The sequence below is a fragment of the Crocodylus porosus genome, unplaced genomic scaffold, assembly GCF_001723895.1.
Source record: "Crocodylus porosus isolate Cpor-Errol unplaced genomic scaffold, CroPor_comp1, whole genome shotgun sequence".
Taxonomy (NCBI): Eukaryota; Metazoa; Chordata; order Crocodylia; family Crocodylidae; genus Crocodylus; species Crocodylus porosus.
In genome coordinates, this window is record NW_017728886.1 from 180,388,531 (window position 1) to 180,413,099 (window position 24,569).

Sequence of the window (24,569 nt, forward strand, 5' to 3'; positions counted from 1 at the left end):
CCAAGAGGTGATCATGGGATACCAGATAGAAAGCTTTTTTGAAGTCAAGATATATGACATCAATTTCCTCTCCCTTGTCAAGGTGATAGGTCACTTGGTCATAGAAGGAAATGAGATTGGTCAAGCAAGATCTACCCGCAACAAACACATGCTGGGTATCCCCAGGATATTGCCGTCAGCTAGTCTGTTAAGGATGGCCTCCTTGATAATCTTTTCCAAGACCTTGTCCAGGATAGAGGTCGGGCTGATGGGCCTGTAGTTTGACGGATCTACTTTCCTCCCTTTCTTGAAGATAGGCACCACATTGGCCTTCTTCCAATCTTAGGGCACTTCTGAGACAAATTACACTCTTCCAGACATCTAAGTCCGTTGTCCCAGGATAAATCCAGATAAGAGGCATTAACAATTTATCCTGGGACATCGCAAAGTACATATGAACATTTATCCCAGAACTGCATCATTGAATCAATGACAAAAAAGCAGCAATGCATTCAGCCCTTCACTAAGCCCCAGTTAGAAGGGCAACATACATACATGAAAATGCTGGGAAATTTCTGTTATGGGACAAACACAGGACAAATGCAGTGTCTCTTCCTAGCCTCTGTGGTAGTCTTACTTGGTAAGACGTGGATATTTATTTTTAACTCTTCCATTTTCTAAATTGTATTGTTCTGAGCAGACCCTTCCCCAACTCAGACACTGCTGTGCAGGAAAATAACTTTCTACATGTTGATGTTTGTTGTTTATTGTTCTGTGACCAAGGTCTGACTGGTTGGCCTATGGGAGTGCTTATGGGGATGACTGTGCTTCACCAGATTTTCTTAAAACAAACTACGGCCAAAATTTCCAAAATTTAAGCAGGGACAAATAAGCAGCTAGATGTCCAGATAGACATGAAGTGGCTCTTGGGTGCCCAACAGGTGTTCAAGGTAGTTTATTTTACTAATGGTGCTTGAGGTCCCAATATTAAGTGGGTTTTCAAAAGCATCTATACAGGTTCCCAGGCTTCTCAGGTGGACTGGAAACAAATCACCAGCTGAGCTTTTTCATATGTAATGTTGCTATATAATGTTTCACCACCACCACTGAATGAAGCCTGGACACCTTGTGGTGAGCAGTCTAAATGCAGGCTAGTTTTAAACACCACCCTGGGAGAAAGACAGCAAAGAAGAGAAGATAAGAAGCCAAAATACACAGATCAAAACCACTGCAGAGGCACAGAAGGGTCCAAACAAAAGAAGTCAGAGGTATTTAAGAATAGGAAGAAACAACTGCAGCTGAAGATGCTCTTTCGATAGGCACTATGCTTTCTTCAAACTCAAATTAATGTATTTGATATTCATATTTTTATTTCACACTTCTCAGTAGCCTGACATAGTCAGGGCTAGTACTTGAAGAAATGCCTGTTCAAGTTTTGTGAATTTTGTGCCAATGGTTCAGGCATTTGGGGCATTGATGCATGTGCTCCAGGAAGTGGGGAAGCGGCTTTAATTAGAGGAGCTCCACGAGCCACTTTAATTAAAGTACTTGGAGCTTCACATGCATCAATGTCCCCGTGCTGAAAAATGGTGGCAAGGGCACTAAAGCTTTAGTTAAATAAGCTTTAGTTAATGCCCTTTAGTTAAAGCACCCCTGTTGCCATTTTTCAGCATGGGAATACTGATACACGTGACGCTTCAGTCTGCTAGAGCAGGGGTTGCCAATCGGGGGTATGTGTACCCCTGGGTGTACTTGGGAAGCTCCCAGCGGGTATGTGGCAGCAGTGTGGAGAAGTGGGGGACTCTTCTGGTTACAGCAGCAGCACTTTCAGTTTTGCTGCTGACGACCCCCACTACCGCCCCGCTCCTTGATCTACTGCCAGGGAACCCCACACCCCTTGGCTGGCAAGGGGACTCCCTGCTTCTGGACTGGCCATTGGGGGTATACTAACTAAAAAAGGTTGAAAACCCTTGTGCCAGAGTGCAGTAATTACCACACTCCAGCAGACTTGATTAACAGTCTGCTCTGACACACTGTAATTACACGCGTTGGAGCAGCCACACTGCATGTCTATAGGTGCCTCGTTAATGGAGATACTGTTTATGCATTGTTGTAAAGCACTGTAAGGTCTATGGATGAGAAGCAGTATAAGTGCTAAATGTGATGATGAGTTCACTCCTACTAGAATTATCACAAGTCTTGATGTCACTTTAAGCTGAATCTCCCAGCAGGTTCTATTCTGCAAACAATCTCTGCTTCTGATTACAGGAAGTGGAAGGAAAGAAGCTGTGCCCTTCTGTCTGTGAGAAGGGCTGTCCTACATCTATTTGCTCTGCTAGGATAAACAGAGACAGGTAGTTAGCTCTGTTAGTATGAAGTCAGGCAGATGGCTGGGAGGTTAGAGACTGGTTCAGAGAGGCATAAGTTTTCACAGGCAACAGCCTACTTCATCAAATGCTATGGCATGGTAAGTAGTGTTAACACCTGCTGTTTCTGTTCCTCTCATCATTAAATCAGGGCTTGTTGAGGTACTGTGGAAACACAGAATGAAAGGACAGTTCCCATTTAGGTTTATGGGAAGAGCTTTAAGGAGAGTGAATGAGAGTCAGAATATTGGCTGCATGTCCAAAGGCATCCTTCATGCAACTTAAAATTGATAGGTAGGAGATCCTTAGCAATCTAACCAAACTGGTCAGTGTTGTACAGACCAAGGCCCAGAAAAAGCCAACTGAGATGCTGAGCGGAAGGTATACTGGAAACTTGTAGTAATGTAATCTTACAACGATGGCTTCGTGGCTTAAATACAAGTCTGAGAAAGTTGGGGCTTGTTCTCATCTGACTTAAAGCATCTCTCTCAGACTGCCTCCATATACTAAGGTTAATTAATATTTACTTCACAGAGCTGATTGTAAGACTTAGCACATAATACTCATAAAGTGCTCTGAGATTTTCAAATATAAGGAATATTATACTGAGAAACATGGATTAGAATGCAAAATATACATTAAGTATATGCCCAAGAATTAAGAACTGTGTAGCAATAAGGTAGAAGAAAAAGGGCGATCTCATGGGTAATCCAGGTAATGTAAATCTAGAGGAAAATCAAGCCTTTAATACCTTAGGCCATCAAAGCACCACACATACAAAAAGGTACTGCATAGAAAAATTGACTGAGGAACCTATTCCAAAGCACAGAAATAAAAGAAAAAAAAATTGAGCAAGCAAGATCAATGGATGGTGGATCACATTAAAAATACTATGCGCACAGAATATATTCTGGTCTGTGCACAAAGTAGTTTTAGTATTTTTAAATAAGCTTATTCCCATCATAAATAACACACACTAAAATGGCTAAGCACCTACTGGTTTAGCTGGATGCACTTTGTGTCATTCTGCGTATTGTAAATACAGTGTAAGTGGTTTCTTGACTGATATCTAGTCAAGTGCTAACAACAGAAAATGGATCAGTAGGAAGTAATTAGTATATGCAAAAGAATCCCCATTGTTCCCACCCAAATATGCGAATACTTTTTTAACACCCTCATTTTTAATTTTTAACACCCTAATAAGCAGAGTAGCAGAGGGAAAAGAAAGTGTTTCAAAGGCATCCTGAAGCCAAACATGAAGAGGTGTAACATCGATATCAACACTTGGGAGGCCCATGCTCAGGACTGACCAAAATGGAGGCAGACTCTTTGGGAGGGACCTCAACACTTTGAAACAGCTCGTCAACAGGCAGAAGAGGTTAAGAAAAACAGGCGAAAAAAACATTAGAACACCCAATGCAGCAACACAGTGCCCATCCCTCCTGGAAACACTTGTCCTCAATGCGACAAGACATGTGGATCTAGAATTGGGTTATGGAGCCACCTGTGGACTCACTATTAAGATGCTTTGAAGACAATCTTACTTGTTTGTGATGATCGCCCATCATCACTTTTTTTAATGTTATTTTGCCATAGCTTTAATTTTACCAAGGAAGTTCTAAGATATTTTGAAATGTGTGTGTGTTCTTCCATCCTTTTCAAACCCACCAAGATAAATTCTGGATATACCATAATATACCCTTTACAGTCAGCCCACAGGTGATTATTATTGCCATTTAGAATGTGCTAAATATTTGATTTATAGACATAAGTTCCTGGCTTACTTAAAGTGGGGTGGAAAACTTTTAAAAAGACTAGCAATTTTGAGTAATATAAGTGAATATCAGGTGTCTCAAGTTGTGTATCCAGAAGTATAAGCAGCCAGAATAAGAGTCCTGTTCTAAAAGAGCTGGCCTAAATGTAGGTGATCTGCAAAAAAACCCAAAACCAAACCCTAAAAGTTTTACTTAAAATAATGATAAGGCTACAAGAGACAAGCACTCACCACATAGGGAATATAAGTACCGAGGTTTTCTCTGCTCAATTAATTCAGCCCTCTTTTGCCTATGCATTTTGATACCGTTCTTAATTACATGACTGTATACTATTTTTTCCCCATAGACCCCGTTCCTCATTCAGTGCACAGGATGTACAGTGATCAGTGGATGAGCAGCAACTGAATATTTTATCCTCATAATGTGATGTTTGATCCCACGCACATTCATTTTAAACCTTGTTCTGAATACATAACTATTAATTTCTGCATGGGTTTTTTCCTGCATATCTCCATCATTTCTGATCATTACTATAATTTTATTTATTTGATGTAAAGGCTCAACAAAGGCTTATGACAGCTTACAGTAAGAGACAGAACAACACAGAAAAGCAAGTAAAAAAATAGGAAACATAAGCTCCCTAAACAGCATCGCCGCTCAGTTAGGAAGGTCTTACAGAGCTTCTGGAAGATGTCTTGGGACGTCTTCCTAATATGTAACTGCTTCACAAATAGTAATGATTTTTTACAACACTTCTGTAAGGTAAGATGTATTGTTACTCCCACCTAACAAACAGAAAATTGTGGCATAGAGAAATTGAGTTAAAGTGTCCATAAATTTTGGTGCCAAATTTGGGACACTTGGGATCCAGTCTTTCAAAGGACACATGATATACCTCTTTACATGTTCAAAGCAATGCTCCCACTGACTTCATCTGCAGCTGTGAGTGCTCAGTAATTCTGGAGATAAGATCCCAGCCTCTCAAGCTCAATGTTCGGAACGTAAAAAACATAAGGAATGTGTAATTTGTCGCCTACAGTAACAAGGTTGGTTTAAGTAACTTGACTAGCATTACACACGCATTCTGTAATAGAGACAGGGATTCATAGACATTTGCATAGGATGTGGTACTTGGCCTTGGTGAGGCTGCAGCTGGAGTACTGCATCCAGTTTTGGGCTCCACAATTCAAAAAGGATGTGAAGAAGCTTGAGAGAGTGCAGAGGAGAGCCACATGTATGATCAGAGGTCAGGAAAACAGACCTTACGATGACAGGCTGAGAGCCATGGGACCCTTCAGCCTGGAAATGTGCAGGCTCAGAGGTGATCTGGTGGCCACCTGTAAGTTTATTAGGGGTGTTCACCAGTATCTGGAGGAACATCTGTTCACCAGAGCGCCCCAAAGGATGACAAGGTTGAACGGTCACAAACTCCTCTGCAACTGTTTCTTTACTGTCTGAGCCCCCAAGGTTTGGAACAGATTGCCGCCAGAGGTGGTTCAAGCACCCACTTTGAACACCTTCAAGACACTTTTGGATGTTTATCTTGCTGGGATCCTCTGATCCCTGCTGACTTCCTGCCCCTGGGCAGAGGGCTGGACTCGATGATCCTCCGGGAATAGAAAAACAATTCTCTGGGGCAGCAAGTATCTCTTAGCTATAAAATTAACCTTTCCTTTTCCTGAAACTGATACCTCATTTGTTGCATATTTCCTAATTTCTGCTACGGACAATGGTCTCCTTAATTCTGGGGAGACACATAGGAGGAAGAAAGGAAATAAGCAGAATGAGAACATGGACAGAATTAGGGGGAATGTGAGGGTCCACAGCACTCCAAGCATGGGGAAAATAAATATTTGTAGGACATGGAAGCCACATGAAGGTCCCCTGCCATAAGAGGAAAATGGGGGACTCGGACTTCAGGAAAGGAGAACTGGGGAACACATATAATACCTGGCATAAGAAAGAAGGGCATGAGGGATACAGAGTGCCTGACATAGGGCAGAAAAGGGACTGTGAGTCACACCAATCCCTTGGCAAGGATTCTCTGAAATGAATAAAAAGAAGGCAACTAAAGAGCTGTGAGAGGAGGGGAATGGAAGGATACAAAGTCACTGGGGCATATATAAACATGCATGGCCTCCAGAAGCAACCAAATGTGCAACTGTCTAGTGTAAGGGATCAGAGTCAGCCCCTGGGTTATGCTGGCAGAAGTTTCAATTCAATGCAGTAGTCTCTGAGCTACCACTGTCTTTCCATCTGCAAAACGGAGACAGTAATACGTTGTTACTAATGTAACCAGTTACTGATGAACCCAGTAAGACTTAGTTATTGTTGCTTTGCTAAAGTAAGAACAAGAGGGTGTCATGAGAATTAATTAAACGTGCCTGCCAAGTCCTCTAGAAGTGGAGTTCTAAACATTATAAATACAATAAAAAAATATCACATAGTAATAATACTCACTCGCTCCTGACCAGCTGTATCCCAGATGAGAAATTTGTGAAGCTCATTCCCACAAGGCACAGTTTTAGTCATGAAGGATGCACTGAAAGAAAGAAATGAGCCCTGGACATTACTCAGGTGTGAACCACCAATGAGATTAACACATAAAATCTATTTGGACTAATAGTCCAAGTATGTTAAATTTAAGTTTTGGGGAGATCTCCCGAGTTAGGCAATTTAGAGCCAAAAAATCCATTTCCTGAGAGAAAATGCTCCCATAAGCAATCCTGGATTAAAAACATTTAAAATATTAAGCATTTTCTATTCCTCTGGTGAGGTTAAAGGGATCTTTCTGGAGAGGCCCAGAAGCAAAGGCCTGGGTCCCATACTCCCTCTCTTCCCTGAACAAATGCTTGCCTACTGGCCAGCTGCCTGCTCCATTTGTTTTGTTGCAGCTGTTCCTAAGGAATGCCTTCCTGCAAGGAATGAAGCTGATTGCAAATATTCACACAACACCAAGCAATGAATGAGTCATTTCATCATGCTAATATACAAGATAGGATATCTTTCCACAAAACCATGAGACAAAAAAATTGCTGACAGAACATACAACATGAATACAATGAAAAGTTTTCTTTCCCTCACTAATTTCATACAAAATAAATATTGTTATTTATAAAAGACATAGCATTTTTTTTCAGTGTAAAAGTTAGACAAGGTTCTTTACAGGATTTACTCAAAGAACCTTGTCTGCCTATGTCCTTAGAACAACACAGCTACAACTTACACCTCTTCCAAAGTTAGGTCCCTTTAAGAAAGCATGTAGATATTTCTGTTGTATATGTTTGCTTGTTTGTTCTGCACTGCAGTGCTAGAACTGAAGGAAACCCAGAGGAGTCTAGCTTCTAGTTGAATTTCTTTTTTTTTGGACTCTGCTGCTCCAGATAATTTTTATCCCTGGCTCAAAGAATCATCAACTGGAATGTGTTTTGCATTAGAAATACTCCAGATTACTTCCAGTGACATGCATTATCAAAATATTTTCTGGGGAGGATACACTAGGGGTTCCCTTTATAGACATCTGCAAATAGACACAATTTGAACAGCACTGAATTGAATCTAAAAACCTGAAGTAACACAGGAAAAGCAATGCTTTCTTTGGCTGTTCTGAGGGTGTGTACTTCCCATTCCCATCCTTCTGCCCTCTGTATTATGCAACACTTCACATTTCAGAACATCAGGAATTACAGTGGGGTAGGAGTGTATATTTAAAATATTGGTTCAAATGGCAAATAATCTTACATACACTGCTATCCCACTTACAGAAGAAACAAAGCTATTAGCAGTAATTAATCCAATACTCCAGGTTTCTTTTTCTTCTCAAACACTCCCCACCACCATGCAAGGCAATTTTTTTTATGTGGGTCAAAGAAACTGATTTACCAATGTCATTACATGATGTAAAAGGCTGCTCATGGTTTAGAACTGAAGGAGCTATCAGGTTCCCATCATTTTTTTTATACAAAAAAATGTCTTCCCAATCAATAATGCTATTGGCAACATGCTTTCTTCCTTCCCTTCTCTCTGCCCAGCTTCTTCCATCATCAAATTCAATGGTCCAAAACTGCCTTGAAATCTGATCATAAAACCCCCACCTGGGATTTCACTAGGCTTCCAAAAGCAAAGGTTGAGGTATTACAGTGGAAAGAAAGCTTTTAGTCACTCTAACACCACACCCAAAAATCATTCTTTATAAGGGATTTCCAAATAGATCTAAAATCAAAAGAACATCCATCCCAGCCAAACGATCTCTTAATGGATGGCATGCATTAGTTCCTCTGTCCAAGGAAGTTAAGAGTGTTCATGTTTTCCAACTGAACCAAGGCAGGAGATTTGGCCCTGAATGTGAAAAAGGAGAAATTTTAAAAATAACTAAAGGGAAGAGGCCTATACTACTTGCAGGTTTCAATGCTTGGCAGTTTCTGTGAAGAACAGATATAGATGAATTTCACTTTGTCTACTTAGGCTGTATTATCCAGTGTTAAATGCTCATACACATAATAAAACTAAATGAAAGTTTTCCTGCATGTGAAAGCAGGGTCTTTTAGCATTCTCACCTTGTCTGACAGTACTTACACCTTAAAAAGTGATTTTAAAACCAAAGTACACAACACTGCCAAGGGGTATGTGCCTAAATGTTTACAATGGCAGTGGAGCTTTTAACTGGTCAATGCACGGCAAGTAATGGTGTTGCTGGGTGCTGGTATTAGTGTTGACACCGTTTCTAAGGAATGTAAATGCAGACATGTGGTATGTAGTGGGTACAAGCCGCAATATTTTGCAAGTAAAGGGATTAAGTGGCTAACCAAGTTAGCTGCCCAACTGGCCCAGGGACCCAAGCTGGATCTGCCAGGCGCTTCCCACTCACTGCTGCAGTGGCGGGCCCACATGGCCCCTGAGGCAAAGGGGGCAGGGATGAGGGCTATTCCCCTCTCTACCCCTACTGCCCCCAGGGGACCGCAGCCAGGTCTTCCTGCCCCAACTGCCACCACTGCTGCTTGCTCCCTGCATGGGAGCAGAAAGTCCCCTCCTGTCCCCTCTGCTGGATGCTAGGAGGGGGAATAACCCTTGCTCCTGACCCCGCCTAAGGAGCCCTGCCAGCTGGCAACTGGCTGCACTCCCATCCAGCTGCTGCAGTGGCAAGGGGGCAGGGCCCTTGATGGAGGCAGCAGCCCCTGTCATAGTTTTGGGGAGTGCGAGCCCCTACCTGGCAGATGGGCCCTGCTGAGGGGTGGGCAGAGCTGCAGAAAACCATGACAGGGGCTGCTGACCCTGTCATAGTCACTCCCCCATCGCCACTCAATCAGCCGGGTGGGGGTGGAGCTAGACGCCAGCCAGTAGGGCCCCTTGGTGGGGTGGGAGTGGAGTTCTTCCCCACTCTGGCCCAGGGTACAGCAGCGGGGTCTGCTCATCCCAGGCACTGCCACCGCCACTTGCTCTGTGCCCAGGGCAACTCACTCTGTGCCTAGGGCAAGCAGCAAAATAAGCCCCCTCCATTGGACACCAGAGGGAGAGGGGCAGGAGGAAGCTTATTCTGCTGACTGCCCCACGCACAGAGTGAATGGTGGTGGCAGCAGCAGCCAGGGTGGGCAGACCCCACTGTTGTGCCCCAGGGGCAGAGGGGGAAATAACTTGGCTCCCTGCCCTCCCCCACTCCCCCTGAGGGGCTCTGCCAGCCGGCATCTGGCCCTGCCCACGTCTGGCCACTGGAGCAGTGATGGGGGAACGACCATGACGGGGGCAGCAGCCCCTGACATGTTTTCCACGAGCGCGAGCCTCTTCCCAGCAGCAAGCCATGCTGCGGGACAAGGAAAGCTGTTGTGGAGTGCAGCAGCAGCTTACAGGGCTCTGGTCCCCTCCAGGTCCTGATACTGCTGTGTGCAGTCCACTTCAGCTCTGCCCACCCCGCAGCAGGGCCTCTCTGCTAGGAAGGGGCTTGCACTCCCCGGCACTATGACAGGAGTTGCTGCTTCTATCAAGGGCCCTGCCCCCTCGTCACTCCAGCATGGGGTTGTGGTTAGTCACAGGCCAGCAAGGCCCCTTAGGCAGGGGCAGGAACGAGGGTTATTCCCCCTCCCCCCGGCATCCAGCGGAAGGGGTTTATTCCACCCAAGTAGGGAGCAAGCAGAGGCGGCAGCAGTCAGGGCAGGCAGACCAGGCTGTGGTCCCCCAGGAATAGAGGGGGGAATAATCCCCCTTCCTGCCCCTTCTGCTTCAGGAACCATGCTGGCCCACCACTGCAGCAGTGAGGGGGGAGTGCCCGGCAGACCAGGCTCGGGTCCCTGCCAGTGGGACAGGGATGGGGTGGAATTAAAACCCTTTATGGCCCTGCCCATGCCTGTCTCTGCTCTGGCTGGGGAGCAGAGGGGCGAGGCCAGTCCCGCTCTGCTGGAGCAGACAGCCCAGCCCAGAGACCATGCCGGGATGCTGAGGGACTCTGATTTAAGTTAAACCAGGCAGGTGTCTGGGACAGACATTGCTTAAACCAGTCTGAGCCAAATCAGTTAAGTCTGATACTAAGTCTGATAAACCAGGTTTATCTCAAACTGGTTTCTGCCATTTTGAAACTGGTTTATATGCCCTGAATGTCTGTTCTGTTACAGGTTTTTAACCAGTTTCTGATTACTTAAATTGGTTTATATGTAATGTCTGTCCCTAGCCTTGGAGTGCAACTCCTATTGATTTCAATGAGAACAGAACATGCTGAATCTAAATTTAACCTTGAGGACTAGAGCAGAATTGTACAGCCTAAGATAACATTTGAATTGGAAGCTCTTGACAAAAATAAAATGAAATTGATGTAAGATGGCCGCCACCATAAAGACTAGGTAAGTTAAAAAGAGAATGGGAAGAGAGGAATTATTTTTTCTATCTGTACTGGAAGCATGAGCCCTAAGACAGGAGAATAAGGCTCACATCTTTTTTTACACTAGAAAGAATCTGGAATATCTCATATTTATGCCAGTGTAACTAGGAACAGAGTTTGGCCTCAAGCTTCATCCCTGTTTGCCTGATAGCTGAATTATATTGGTTCTAACTTAATATAATTTTCCTAGTCACTCTAGCCCATGAAAAAGAGAACATTTATTGGTATGCATCTCACCCTCTTCCGGAGAACATGATCAAACTCTACAGCAGTGGTTCTCAACTTTTTTTGTACCAGGACCCATTTGTAAACATCGATGGCGAGTCCCAACCCATTGCCCCTCACTCCTAACCCACTGTCTCCCATCCCTAGTCCCCCAGTGTGTGGAGCAAGGGGATGGTGTGTGTGTGTGTGTGTGTGTGTGTGTGTGTGTGTGTGTGTGGAGGGGGGGGCAAGCAAGCAACCCCTCACAGGCTGAAACTGCAGTTTCCTATATTTTTCTCCTTTAAAGCAGAATCCATTTTTGAAGTTTGTTGAATCATTTTTAAAGTTTGTTCGCCACCCTTTCAAATATTTTTGTGACCCGCTTTTGGGTTGTGACCCACAGGTTGAGAAATGCTGCTCTACAATGTTCCTATAATGCCATGCAGGTACACAGAGCTTTACGAAGGTTAAAGCAAGTCAAACAGATGCATGCGTACACAACCTTAATAACGGGTGACTGGTGCTGCTTTAGTTGGGGGGGGGCATGTGCCCCCCTGTGACCAGTCCAGGGGAGGGAGGGGGGCCAGGCGATATCACGACAGCCGATCATTGCGCTTGCTGCAGTTGCTTCCAGAAGTGACTACGGTCGCTTCTGGGAGCCAGCACTGACCAATCACTGCAGTCACTCCCAGAAGCAGCTGCAGCCACTCCCGAAAGCAGCTGCAGCAAGCGCAGTAATCAGCTGGCACTTGCTGAGAGGGCACCAGTGTTCCTGCCTGCCCCCCCCCGCCCATCACCTAAGTGGCGAATGCGGCCATCGGGGGTGCACCGGTGCTCTACACATTGCTACTGACCTTGATGAACTTCAAGTCTAAGGACATGAGTCTGCACAGTGGAAGACAAAATATAGCTGAGAGGAACAGCTTCATGAAACATGACGGTTCATGAACTTCTGAACAGAAAAGATGCTTGGTGAATGTTAATTGGGAGGGCATTCTAAAGCCTAAGGGCAAAGCATCAATGAAAGAAAACAGAGAGGGTTAAGTAGAGTATGAACAGCATGAACGGGCATTAGAGGAAGTGAGAGAAGCCATAAGGGACATGCAGAAATGAAAAGTCTTGAAAGTTGGAAAAAGACTGGACTTGAGATGCAGATAATATGATGATGGGGTAGAAATAAAAACCTTCAAGGATAAAAAATTCCCATCATCAATAACAACAGAGGTCAACAGAGGTACTTACCCAATAGTAGGGCTAATATTGTGATCAAAATGGTCCTGGACAAATCGACAAACTATACTAGATTTCCCAACCCCAGTATCCTGTAAATGAAAAGAAGAAGAATAGTAAGTTACATTGGAAAAATTCAGTGATCAGGTAAGTGGTAATATAAATAGTAAGTATGATTTTTTAAACAAAAAAAGAAAAATATTCTACAGACAAATGAAACAACTGACATATTTAGAAAGGAAAGGAATTCACAAACTATCTTTTTTACTGTCTCCATGAGAGGAGCTGTCTTTCATTTAATGAATATGCATTTCTAAAATTCACTTTTTCTAGAACCTCACATCTCTATTTATTTTTACATTGCTAAATTATTACTGGAAAAGTTCTGACCATTTATCTGTCTAAAAAGAAAACCAACAAAAAACCCTGCACATTCAAAACCAGAGCTGTTTTGCTAAGCCAAGTCTAAGGAAATTAATCTTTGTATGTTTGTTGCGGGGGTGGCTTGAGCAAGGATGCTTCCAAAATAAATAACTAATTGAAAGATTCTATTAATTATGAGATAAATAAGTGCATTTTACAGAGCTTATAAAATGCCCAGGTGCCTTTCATAAGGCATGAATCCAGAGACAGAGATCTTAACCACCTGAGATATGCAATAATTCCCTAGAAACATATTCATTGGATGTCTTATATTGTTATGAAATTGAATGTACTAAAACACCAGAAGAGCAAGTGCCCCAGTGGTTGGTGCTATGTGGGAAACCCTATTTTTCCTTCCTAGAATCAATCTCATCTTTTATAGTCATTTAAACAGGTTGGCATGCCTGGTTCTGCACTGGTGGGCTTTGTCCCTCAAAGAAGCCCCTCAGCCCACTCAAACAGCAGTCCATAAAACAAAGATCCTTGTCCAAACAACAAACGAAACAAAACCCCTGGCCTTTCTCCAGGCAGCAGGAGGGCCCTTTAGCTCTAGCTCTTCCTAGAAGCAAATTCCTCTGGGTAGAGTCTGTCTGCTAGCCACAAACTACTCCTTCTCCAGCTCTAACTCCTTGTTCTCTCCTCTTGGGCTTTCAGCTGCCCAATTACCATTCACAACTGGGTTCCTACTCCAGGACTAGCTGCACCACTAAATGGGCCAGACCACCCTGCTACACTCCTGATGTTATTCAAACAATTACCTAAAAAGCTGCCCGTATCTTTTCTCTGATAACTTTGAAGACCTTTATCTTCTTTTTTAATATAGAGATAATTACTGGGGATGTTGCAATGTAAGCAAGTCCAGAATCTGAGGACGAGAGTGAGCAAGCGAGAGGAAAGAAATGCCTTGAATTACTCAACATTAACTCTTCTAGCCAATTAAAATAAGGATAGTTTTCCAAAAAAGTATTTTTTCTAGTTTGTCCTTCTTTACTACTCCATCGGGTATACTAAAAAACATAAATATGCCACAAGAAAGTTATAGAGGGTCTCTGAACAATTGACAAGAAGTCAATCCTGATCCTCCTTTCTATTTAAATTGACACTATGTGACATACCATAACTTTTAAATAAAAATTTGGTAGAAACAAACTATAAAAATGTTCTACATTTTTCAAGTAACAAATTTACAGCTTGTTAGCCATTGTTATGGTTTCTTGACCATTTTTATTGTGTGATAATTACTTTGCATGTGTAGCACATCTAAATGTATTGTGCAAATAACTAGTTCTTTGAACAATACATATAATGGGTCAGGATTCTACCCTGTTAAGTTACATTAACTTTTCTGGAGCTGATCATGAGACTCATCCAAAAAATTCTATTGTGTCCAAATTTTTAAAACCATTTAATATATTTTTACTAATTTTCAGGTTTGCAAAATGAAACAAAACAAGATATGCAATAAGCTCCTGGTGCTATCTAAACAATGCTTTAAAAACCTGCCAATATCTTTCCTCTGACAATTTCTGTAGACCTTAATCTTCAGTTGTTTCTCTGCAGTGTATAATCAATATGCCAAATTCAAAGAGAGCAGTGCTATTTAAAATAAGCCCAGCAGATTCAAATCAATAGATGCAAGAAACAATCCTGCTATTCTTTGTCTTAGTTATCAATCCCATCAGATGTCCCTGCGCAATCTCAAAAGCAGGCCAACCCAGCACTTTTTAAGAAGTCCTCTGTGGCCATGTTGAGTTACCTAATTATTTTTTCAGACTTAAACTGTGCCTCAAAAAACCCAAACTAACTCCCTCCATGCCAGAGGTACTCTATTTCTCTTTTGTGGGTAAGCAGCTGCCTGCACAGTGTTCAGAATTAGATCCGATCCCTGTGACCCGGTGCCACCCCTATACTATTTCCCTTAATTTCTAACTGTTTTGATAAGTCAGTAGCAAGTACAATCACAAATGAATGGAATTTGGTCTTTGGTGGGATGAGATGTCTTCAAGTCTGAAGCTCATTTTATATGAGCTCCAAGCTCCTACCTCCAGGGTTCAAATTACACTTTGACTCTTGGAAGGGTTTGAGGCAGCAGCAGAAAGAAGATGCAGGGCAGCCCAGGCATGGGGTCCAGACAGCAATGAGGAGGAAGGGCTGCTTTTCCCCAATGCTAAGCAGCAGTTTCTGCCTGGCTGCCGGGGGAGGGGGTGGGTCTCATCACTTTTGGAGGTGCTCTCATCTCTTCTTATGGGGGGGTTTCGCCCCTCCAGGCTCCCCCGTAATTCAAATCCTGCCTAGCTCTGACCAAGTTTGGCCTCTTGGATTTTCTTTGCTTCTCATACATTAACATGACCCCAACTTTACAAATTTATAGTTCCCTTAAAATATACGAATAATTTTTCAATATGTCAAATAGGACATCATCTCACTCTCCCCATAACGGAAAATCAGCTTGCTCACAGAATCTGATAAAGCACACTTTGGAAACCATACAGAAATAGTTTATTCCATATAAAATAACTTGGTGTCCACTTTTTCCTCTTTTTCCTAAGCACAGAGTAGCTATACCAGGCTAAACAAATCTTGCAGAGGCCAAAGTAGGCACAGCTGTTTCAAAGAAGCTAGTAAAAAGAGGCACCTGTTGTTTATTGACAAAGCAGTAAGTGGACTTAATTAAAATAGATTCTAGTTTAGGGGTGGGGTGTCGTGGGGCCAGATGTGGAGCCAGCTGGGGGCAGGGTGTAACTCTTGGAACTCTCAAACTTGGAGGCAGCAGCAGCACAGGGTGGGGGCAGAGGCGGGTGGAGGGATGGCAGGGACTGAGTGGGACGGCACTGCATAGCCATGATGGTGCGGACAGAGCAGAGGGGCAAGGCCAGCAGGACAGGGATGGATTGGGACAGCAGAGCGCTGCCATGACAGTGGGAACAGAGGGGATGGAGGGGGGTGGGGGGAGAGGCAAGAGGCAGAGACGGAGTAGGACGGCAAAGTGCCGCCATGATGTCAGGGACAGAGGAGACAGAGCGGGGGTGTGGCCACAAGGGCAGGGACGAAGTAGGATGGTGGAGTGCTGCCATGACACAGGGACAGAGCAGGGGGGGCAGGCCCCTCCCCCCACCATTTCTTGGAGGCAGCAGCAACACAGGGTGCTGGTGGAGGGGGACAGAGGAGACGGCAGGGCAAGCTTCTCCCCTGCCCCTGGAAGGCAGCAGCAGCACGGGGTGGTGGGTGGTGGCACTCCGTCCCTGCCTGCTCCTCCCTCCCCATCATTCTTGATGGGCAATTCACTAGTGTGTGTATAAAGGTAATTATAAAGAAAGGGTGGACTGGAAGAGAGTTCAGTAATGTTAACTGAATCTCTAAATGCTCAGCAGCAGAATCAGTCAGAAGTTCAGAAAGTTACTTACATCCTCCTTTGGACTGTAAAATAGATTTGGAAATCTCATGAGGCAGGCAGAAAGATATAGCCAATTCTTATTTTATACAAAATACAACTAGTTTCTGACTCTGATCCTCCTAACTTCTCATCTTAACTTACAAAAACCTGAGCCAGGAACAAATCAGTCACAATGCCAAATGTCTATACCTACTCAGGAAAAAATAAAGGGAGCACAGGCAGCCTTTCTCTTTAGCATAAATGTGTGTGTTATTTGTAACTTTTTACAAATCTCAGTCTCAATCCTGCAAACAGTAAACCACACGAATAGTCCTAGCGGTTTGGCAGAACAGCTCATTTGCTTAGGGGTGACAAAAGGGGTGTGATCTTTTTACTATAGCAAATTTTTCAGTTCACCAATGACTTCCCTGTTCACCAGGACACTGTCATCCTCATATTAAGGCACTACTGACAGTAATTTCTAGAGGTCTCAGTCAGGTCAGGACCCTAATATACCAAACATTTTACAAACTGTCCTTGCCACAAAGAGTTTAATTTATTTTTACATCTGAACTGGAATAAGTATCAAATTCAAAAATTATATCTACACATTATGACTGGTCACTAAAACAGCAGTCCTACAGTCATGCAGGATGCAAGAGCATCTGCTTTATTCTGGGCTATACAGTATCTTTCTGTGCAATGTTAACACATGGGTTTGTTACATCTGTACAATTCTATTACAATAAATCATGTGACATGCATTTTACGGTTCTGGAGTTTTGGCAATGCAAATAAACAAGAATACCACATGAAATTTCACATGTGGAAACTAAACACTAAGAACAAACATGTTCAGAAAAACAGCTTGCTTTGGAGCTACAAACGATTGTGTGACTACCTTCCCATTTCAGTTTTAAAACACAATTATTACTTCACTCCATACAAAAATCTCGATAGAGAATCCTAAAGGAGTCAATGTCCTGGAAAGACAGAGAGAAGTCCTGGCTCTGATGTCAAAGGAATGTTTGCTATCATGTGGAATGGGACCAGGATTGCAACCATAGTATATGTTTTTGTATCACTTTATATATTAAAAATATCTTTCCAGCTTATAATAGGTCTCTGTAGCCAAAAGAAGATTTGCCTAGACAAATTCAATACCAATGTCTTGGTATGGATGGTGGAATCTAACTGGGGGTAAATTCAAGCCCTAATCCTTCAATCCAGCAGATTCCATCTCAAAAGAAATTAAACATCAAACCCAGAGAACTCTTGAGTACTAACACATAGGAATGATTACAAAGAGCAGCTAAAATATGTGCTCAGCTGGTATTTTTCCACATTTTTTTAGCAATGCTTGAAAGTGACAGAGCACTTTATACTTCCAAGCCTTTACTGAACAAGCAATCAAATACAAGGTCTGATCAAAGCCCAGAGAACTCAGCAGAATTTGCTCCATTGTTTACAAGAGTTAAATCACGTAATTAAGGACAGTGCTGATGTTCCCTGGAAAAGGTGTTCAATGAAAGAAAGCACCTTAATCTAGTGCAGTGTCAACATGTTTTTCAACAAGCCATCACAGTCTTAGAGGTAGGCTATGCTGGCCAAAAGGTGAGTATGGCTAATACTCCGAGTGGTCTGTTGGTTCTAAGTATCCCCTAGTTCAGGGGTGTCAAATGCACCCAGGTCTCAGGCCAGATCTGGATCATGGGGAGCTTCTCCTGGACAGGATCTGTTGGGCTAGGTCCAAGGCTGGTTGTTAGGGGACTAGGTTGTGGGCAGTCTAGCACAGGAATTGGGTCTCTGAGGGAGGGATGAGAGTCAGTTATGGCTAATTAGCAGACCTGGAGGGAGAAACTGAAGCAGTATCTATAATACAAGCCAGCGTCAGAATCCAAAAAGTTACAAGCCATGCTACCAAGCCTGGAGGGGAAACCCCACAGGTAGAAATCCAAACACAGAGCCAAAGCAAGTGGTCAAGAACCAGAACTCAGATCTACAGGTGAATACCAAATCTTGAAGTCCAAGGAGAAGATTATTGGCCAGAGTCAGGAGCCAGGAAAACCAGAGAGTATGAGCGTCAGGAGGCTTGCCACAACAAACTAAGTCAGGACTGCTGAGTGGCCTGGAAACCCACAGCCTCAGATGGTACAAAATGGATAGGCAGCACTCCCAGCAGCTAATCAAGAAGCTCACTTGTTTCTAAACTGGGGCAGAGTATGTCAGCTAAGGGTTTAATGCAGGTGTGGCTGCTGAAGTACTTGGCCCAGGCTGGCCTGCCTGATCAGTCCCTGGCACTGGTGGTGGCAGGGCAAGCTGAGCAAGGGCTGTATCTGCACAGCCCTTGCTCACCTCCCGCTGCCAAAGTCTGTGTCCATTGGGGACATAAATTCTGTGACAGACCCCACCCCATTGCTTCCCAAACTCCAGTAGCCCGGCAAGTACCATCTGTCAGCTAGCCCATTTAATGGTTTTGCAGGCCGGATTCAAGCCTTGGGCCATACATTTGATACCCCTTCCCTAAGCAGTCTCTATTACTGTAATGTAGATGTTTTTGCTCAAAGAAGAAACTACAGCTGTCCACCCCATTCAAAAGCTAATGGGAAGGAAGCAATACTTTTACCTGCCTTTCTGCAGGATAAAACATATTTCGGAAGTGAGACAGGACAAGCTGGCAGAAAGAGATCAAAATATACCTGTGTGCACCATGTGACTGGAAAATTTGGCCTATAAGTGAGCATTCATAACTCCCCCTTGAGGCAAGCAAGTATTCACCTAATTTAATCAAATCCAGACACAAGAAGGAGCAATTTACCTAAAAATCACAGAACAAGCACAACTGCTGCCCCATTGGAGCCAGTGGCAGCACCCTCACTGACTTAAAAGGGAGTGGGATTGGGACTTAAATCAGTGTGAAAGCTGTAATTCACACAAACAGTTCCTGATTTCTACTCCCATATTCATGCCATTAGACAGATACCTTGGTTCAGTACAGCAAAAAAATAATATAGGCATTAGTCCACACTCTATACTGCCAAAAAAAAATTTCTCCTTGTTGTACTAGTTCAGCTCCTTTCACCAGTATGACTGAGGTAAAGTACTGGCTCCTTTGTAAACCATAAAATTTCCATCCAGTTATACCAAAGTTTTTCCTTAAGCAAAGCAAACATTCAAAATGTCTGAAATTGAAAAAAGAAAAGAGACTCTATAATTTAAAACTATGATTCTTTAATTTAAAAAATCTCTCTCTGCATCTGGATAGTAACCTTGCAGCATAAAGCACCATGGAAGGACAGAGTCTGAAAAGGTCTGAAAAAGTAAGCCTTTTGAAAATATCAAAATGCTGAAAGATGTTTAGTTCTGGTAACTCTACCAGATGCTGCTGTATAATACAGATGGGCTTGACTTGGCAGTTTCACTTCTGCACAATAAAATATCTATTCTTTCCACTGTAGAATCTGGCTGTATTTTAATCTTTGGTATATAGCTTTTATTACACGTCCCCCCCCCCGCATTAGCCTGTGGGAGAATTTTTCTGGTCTCTGGCATATGAAAATTCACACTAGTTTTAAATATGTAGACATGAACCACACTGCAATATGGACAGCTGATTAGTAGTAGATGGACAATCAAGCAAATTGCTGTATCACGTCAGAAAGCACTATCAGACTTTTCCAGAAAACTATCATAAACTATGGTCAAAGGAGGTCCTCAAGTGGATATACTGGTTCCAACCCAAGGTCTGACACAGTCTTGAGCCACTCACTCTATACCTTGGCTCCTTGCAAAAAATAACTGTGCCTGACCAAATAGCACTGAGGTTAGGGACAGGAATATTCCTACTTTCCCCGATGCAGCTGCTACACCTTCTAATTCCCACTGGTAAAATAAATAAATAAATAGATCTTCCATGCCTGCCACCAGCTCTGACATTTTAATCATTATTCAGATGATCAGCTACAGACAGCACTGCAATTTTTTCTCATGTCTTACTAATCCACACTCAAAGTGTAAGCAGCATGAGGAAGATCTGGAACAGTCAGCATGGATTCACCAAGGGCAAGTCATATCTGACCAACCCAACTGCCTTCTACAATGAGATGACTGGTTCTGTGGATGTGGGAAGAACAGTGGACACGATATACCTTGACTTTAGCAAGGCTTTTGATATAGTCTCCCACAACATTCTTGCAAGCAAGCTAAGGAAGTATAGGTTGAACAGACTGTAAGGCAGATAGAAAAATGGCTGGATCATCAGACTCAGAGGGTAGTTATGAATGGCTCGATGTCTAGTTGAAAGCCAGTGTTAAGTGGAGTGCCCCAGGGGTTGGTCCTGGGGTCAGTTTTGTTCAATGTCTTCATCAACAGCCTGAAAGATGGGATGGAGTTTTTCCTCAGATGATGCCAGCCTGGGGGAGTAATGCAACAAGGTAGGGCTAAGATTCAGAGACACCTTAATAAATTGGAAGATTGGGCCAAAAGAAATCTCATTAGGTTCAACAAAGACAAGTGAAAAGTCCTTCACTTAGCCTTAGTACAGGCTGGGAATAGACTGGCTAAGCAGCAGCTCTGCAGAAAAGGACCCAGGGGTTACAGTGGATAATAAGCTGAATATGAGCCAGCAGCATGCCCTTGTTGTGAAAAAGGCTCATGGCATACTGGGCTGCATTAGTAGGAGTGCTGTCAGCAGATCAAGGGAAGTTATTATTTCCCTCTATTCAGCACTGGTAAGGCCACTGGTGTGTTCAGGTTTGCCCCCCCCCACAGAAATCATGTGGACAAGTTGGAGGAAGTCCAGCAGAGGGCAACAAAAATAGTTCAGGGGCTAGGGGACATGACTTATGAGGAGAGGCTGAAGGAACTGGGTAACTACCTGAGGGTTGGTTACAAAGAGGATGGAGCTAGATTGTTTTCAGTGGTGGCAGATGACAGAACAAGGATCAATGGTCTCAAAATGCAGCAAGGGAAGTTTAGGTTAAATATCAGGAAAAACTCTCTCACAAGGAGAGTAGTAAAACACTGAATCAGGTTACCCAGAGAGGTGGCGAAATCTCCATCCTTGGAGATTTTTAAGAGTAGGCTAGACAATGTACTATCAATCACTGTTTCTGCATCCAAGGATTGCTGTATCCACTAAATTTATGCAGGCTTTAAAACTCACCCTTTTGCTATTCACAAATAAGGATATTTTACTTGCTGGTCTGAAGGATCATCTGTAAGGATAATTTACCGTCCTCCAGGTACCCTGGGTTCAGGAGTGTCCCTAGTATTCAACCTAAATTTGGTGACTGCTGCATCTGAGAGGGAATGCAGTCATTTACTGACAGGTGGAAGTTAGTCAGGAGAAAAAGCTTTTGCTGCCTTCAAACTGCTTCAGTTCACAGGTGAGTCAAATCAGCATAAAGCAGCACAGTACAAATAAATAGAGGAAATTCAAGACCAGCCCTTGGACTGATCTGCCTCCTTTCATCTGACTTGTGAAGCTAAGAGCAGCCTGATCTCTTATGATGAACCAGCTGTTACCAAGGAGGCATCCTAGCCCTATATCTGGTTCCAAAAGAACACATCATTTAAGAAGGATTTGTTTTCTTTCTAGAAGTTTAGGTTTTTCTCTCATATGGTCTCCTAATTAAAATAGATTATTTCAGGTGTGTGTCATGCTATTTTCATAAAAAATTATTTTACTGCCAAGTTGCTGAGCAGCAGCCCCCAGCTCTGGAGTATTTTCTCACACGTTTGCATACAACTGTAAGCTATTCACATCTCTCTTTCCCCCATCCCCCGCCGGCCAACTTTAAACTTTAAAAGATTCCCCTCCAAATAAGAGTTCTGTTTTCTCTGGAATTGGCACTGTGCTTTACTCATTATCCCAAGTGATCTGCAGAGCTTGCACAAGCCTGGCATTGTGATCTTACAAGGTAAATGATATTATGCCATCTTGCCCATCTGTGATGTACAGGAGTTACTGGAATACACAGGTACAGAAAAATTCTGACAGGGCGCATCGATACAAGATACTACTGTGCAGTGGTTACTGCACCTTTATTTAGTACCTGTATAATCAAAGTACTAAATGAAGGCGCAGTAACCGGAGATACTCCACAGTTGTGCCGGCAAACACCTTTTAAGTGCACAGTAGCCTAATAGTAGTAAACCTAATGGTTTGTGCTACTGGTCAGTATTATTTGGCTACTGCGCAGTCAGCATCTTGTGTAGACACACACACATACCCACACCCCCAGAAACAGTACCTACCTAGAGGCCTCTTAGATGTGCAGTTGTGTATTCTCTTGGGCAAAGGGCATTTGCCAAATCCCATTTGAAACATACAAAATGCTAAAAAAACCAAAAAGGTACCTTTCTTCTCTTGCAGGACTTCAAATCTAGCTGACTCATAACAATGCTGTTTCTTAATCTTGATATTCAGTTCCTTGTAACCCAAGGACAACCATAGAAATCTAGCTGGGAATGCATTCAGTAAATGTATAATTAATTTGTGTTTTTTTTCTTACATCCCCTGATATGAAGGGGATTTACTTACGTCCCCTAATGTTAAGTACTACAGTTTCTTAGGCCCTGCACAGATGTGCTGTGTACCAGGGTGAAGGGGGAAAAGAGGTGGAGACCCCTTCCCTGGCACTGGGGCCGCAGCGGAAAAGCCCCGCGGCACCAGGAAAAAAACCCTAGTAACCCCGCAAGGGGGAAATACTTACCCCAGCAGGCATTCTGAACAGGGAGCAGCAGCAGACAGACAAACTGCCGAGGTGGCTCACAAGCCACTTGTTTATATGGTCAGGACCAGGACAAGGCAGTGACATCATCAAGGGACCCTGGACAGCTCCGATAAGAGCCAGCCGCAGACAGAACGCCGGGGGTGCACCAGCTGAGAGGCAGCTGGGCACAGTGATGTACCATGGGTCTCTGGCACCCGGGGGCCAATGCTTACATTTGCACCCCACCGCTGTCCTTCTCATAGAAATACTTAAAGCCCCCTGCCCCAAGCCTTGTTTGGTTACCTGTTTCAGCTGGGAAGGAAATGAAAGTCCTGGCAAACCAGATGTGGGGGGAAGGGTGGTGGCTGGAATTTCTGGCCGGAACAGGTAACTAAACATCCAGCTCATGGGGCAGGTGGGTGGATTACACACCAAATGCAGCCACCACTGCCGGCTCTGCAGGACACCCTGCAGCCGCAGGTTTTGCACATAGGACGGACCAGCCCTGGTCACACTGCACATTGCACGATAAGAATTCTTAAGGGCCCAACCAGCACGCCCCCTAAGCCAACACCCAGGGGCCATGGCCCCCTCTTCACCCCCTCCATCGGTCCACCACTAGCTGGGCACTCCCCCGGCATGGTTGGAGCCTCTCATTTGAGGGATCCAGGACAGGGCCCTGAAAAGGGATACACTCCACGGCCCAGAGTGTGAACTGAGCCTGGACCGGGAAGGATGCCGAGGGACAGATCGTCACACCACACACAGGACGCATGAGTGGGGAGAAAACACTGTACCTTCCCAGCATTTTAATTCCTTTCTTATACTTTTGAGTTGGTGCCAAGGGCAGGAGGCAACCAATCACTCTTCCCTGGAGCCAAGGATTGAGGGGCCTCCGGGGACTCCAGGCTAGGACAGTCAAGCAGGCTCAGGCCCATCAATATACAGTCCCCAGGCACAGGACTTAGTCCCAGTCCCAGGGACAGGCATAACCCAGGCCCACTTTAACAGGCCCAAAATATAGGATCCCTGCATGCAAGGTGGTATGCTAATTAAATGCTGCATTCAGGTTGCTGTACTAGAAGCATGGGTCAGGGTCACACCAACAGGCCTGATGACCGAAGTATACAGGCCAACTAACATCCAGCTGAACACCACTGGCTGGTGCATAGAAGGGGTGTGAGGAAGGGGAAGTGAACCCCCAGGAACATCTGCTGGCATCATCTCCCAGCAAAATCCCAACTCTGAGGGAGCCTCCCACTCTTGAAGAGAACAACTAGTCATGGCAGGAAAGTATCAGAGATCTATCTCCCTGAGGAGACGATGCAATAATAGCAATAGTGCCCGTAGAAAACTGGAGGCGGGATAGGAACAGCCGATCCTGAGTGGCGTGAGAGCAACTACTCAAAACCTGGCGGGTACATGCTGTTTGAAGCTATACAAACATCTTTGAAGTGGTCCAAACAGTGAGTGTATACACATGTACAGCCAAAGAAACACTTGAAAAATAGCCCAAATGCTTCCTGAAATGCCTGCATACTCCAGTGGTCCTTTGGCATCCCACAGTGTATCACTCTGTGTTGGGACACGTTGGGAAACTTGGTCGTCACACCAGACGACAAAGCTAACGTGTTTAAC

The 24,569-nt window shown here is 44.0% G+C and overlaps 1 protein-coding gene across 1 annotated transcript in view; it reads right to left on the reverse strand.

Annotated features, from left to right (window-relative positions):
• The window catches only part of RAB31 (RAB31, member RAS oncogene family), a 120,894-nt gene that overhangs the window by 51,166 nt on the left and 45,159 nt on the right, over positions 1-24,569 (reverse strand). Inside the window, exons 2-3 of the mRNA XM_019545972.1 lie at positions 12,432-12,511; positions 6,581-6,662 (exon numbers count right to left, since the gene is read on the reverse strand). Coding sequence (XP_019401517.1) covers positions 6,581-6,662; positions 12,432-12,511 — 162 coding nt within the window. The remainder of the gene's footprint in view (positions 1-6,580; positions 6,663-12,431; positions 12,512-24,569) is intronic.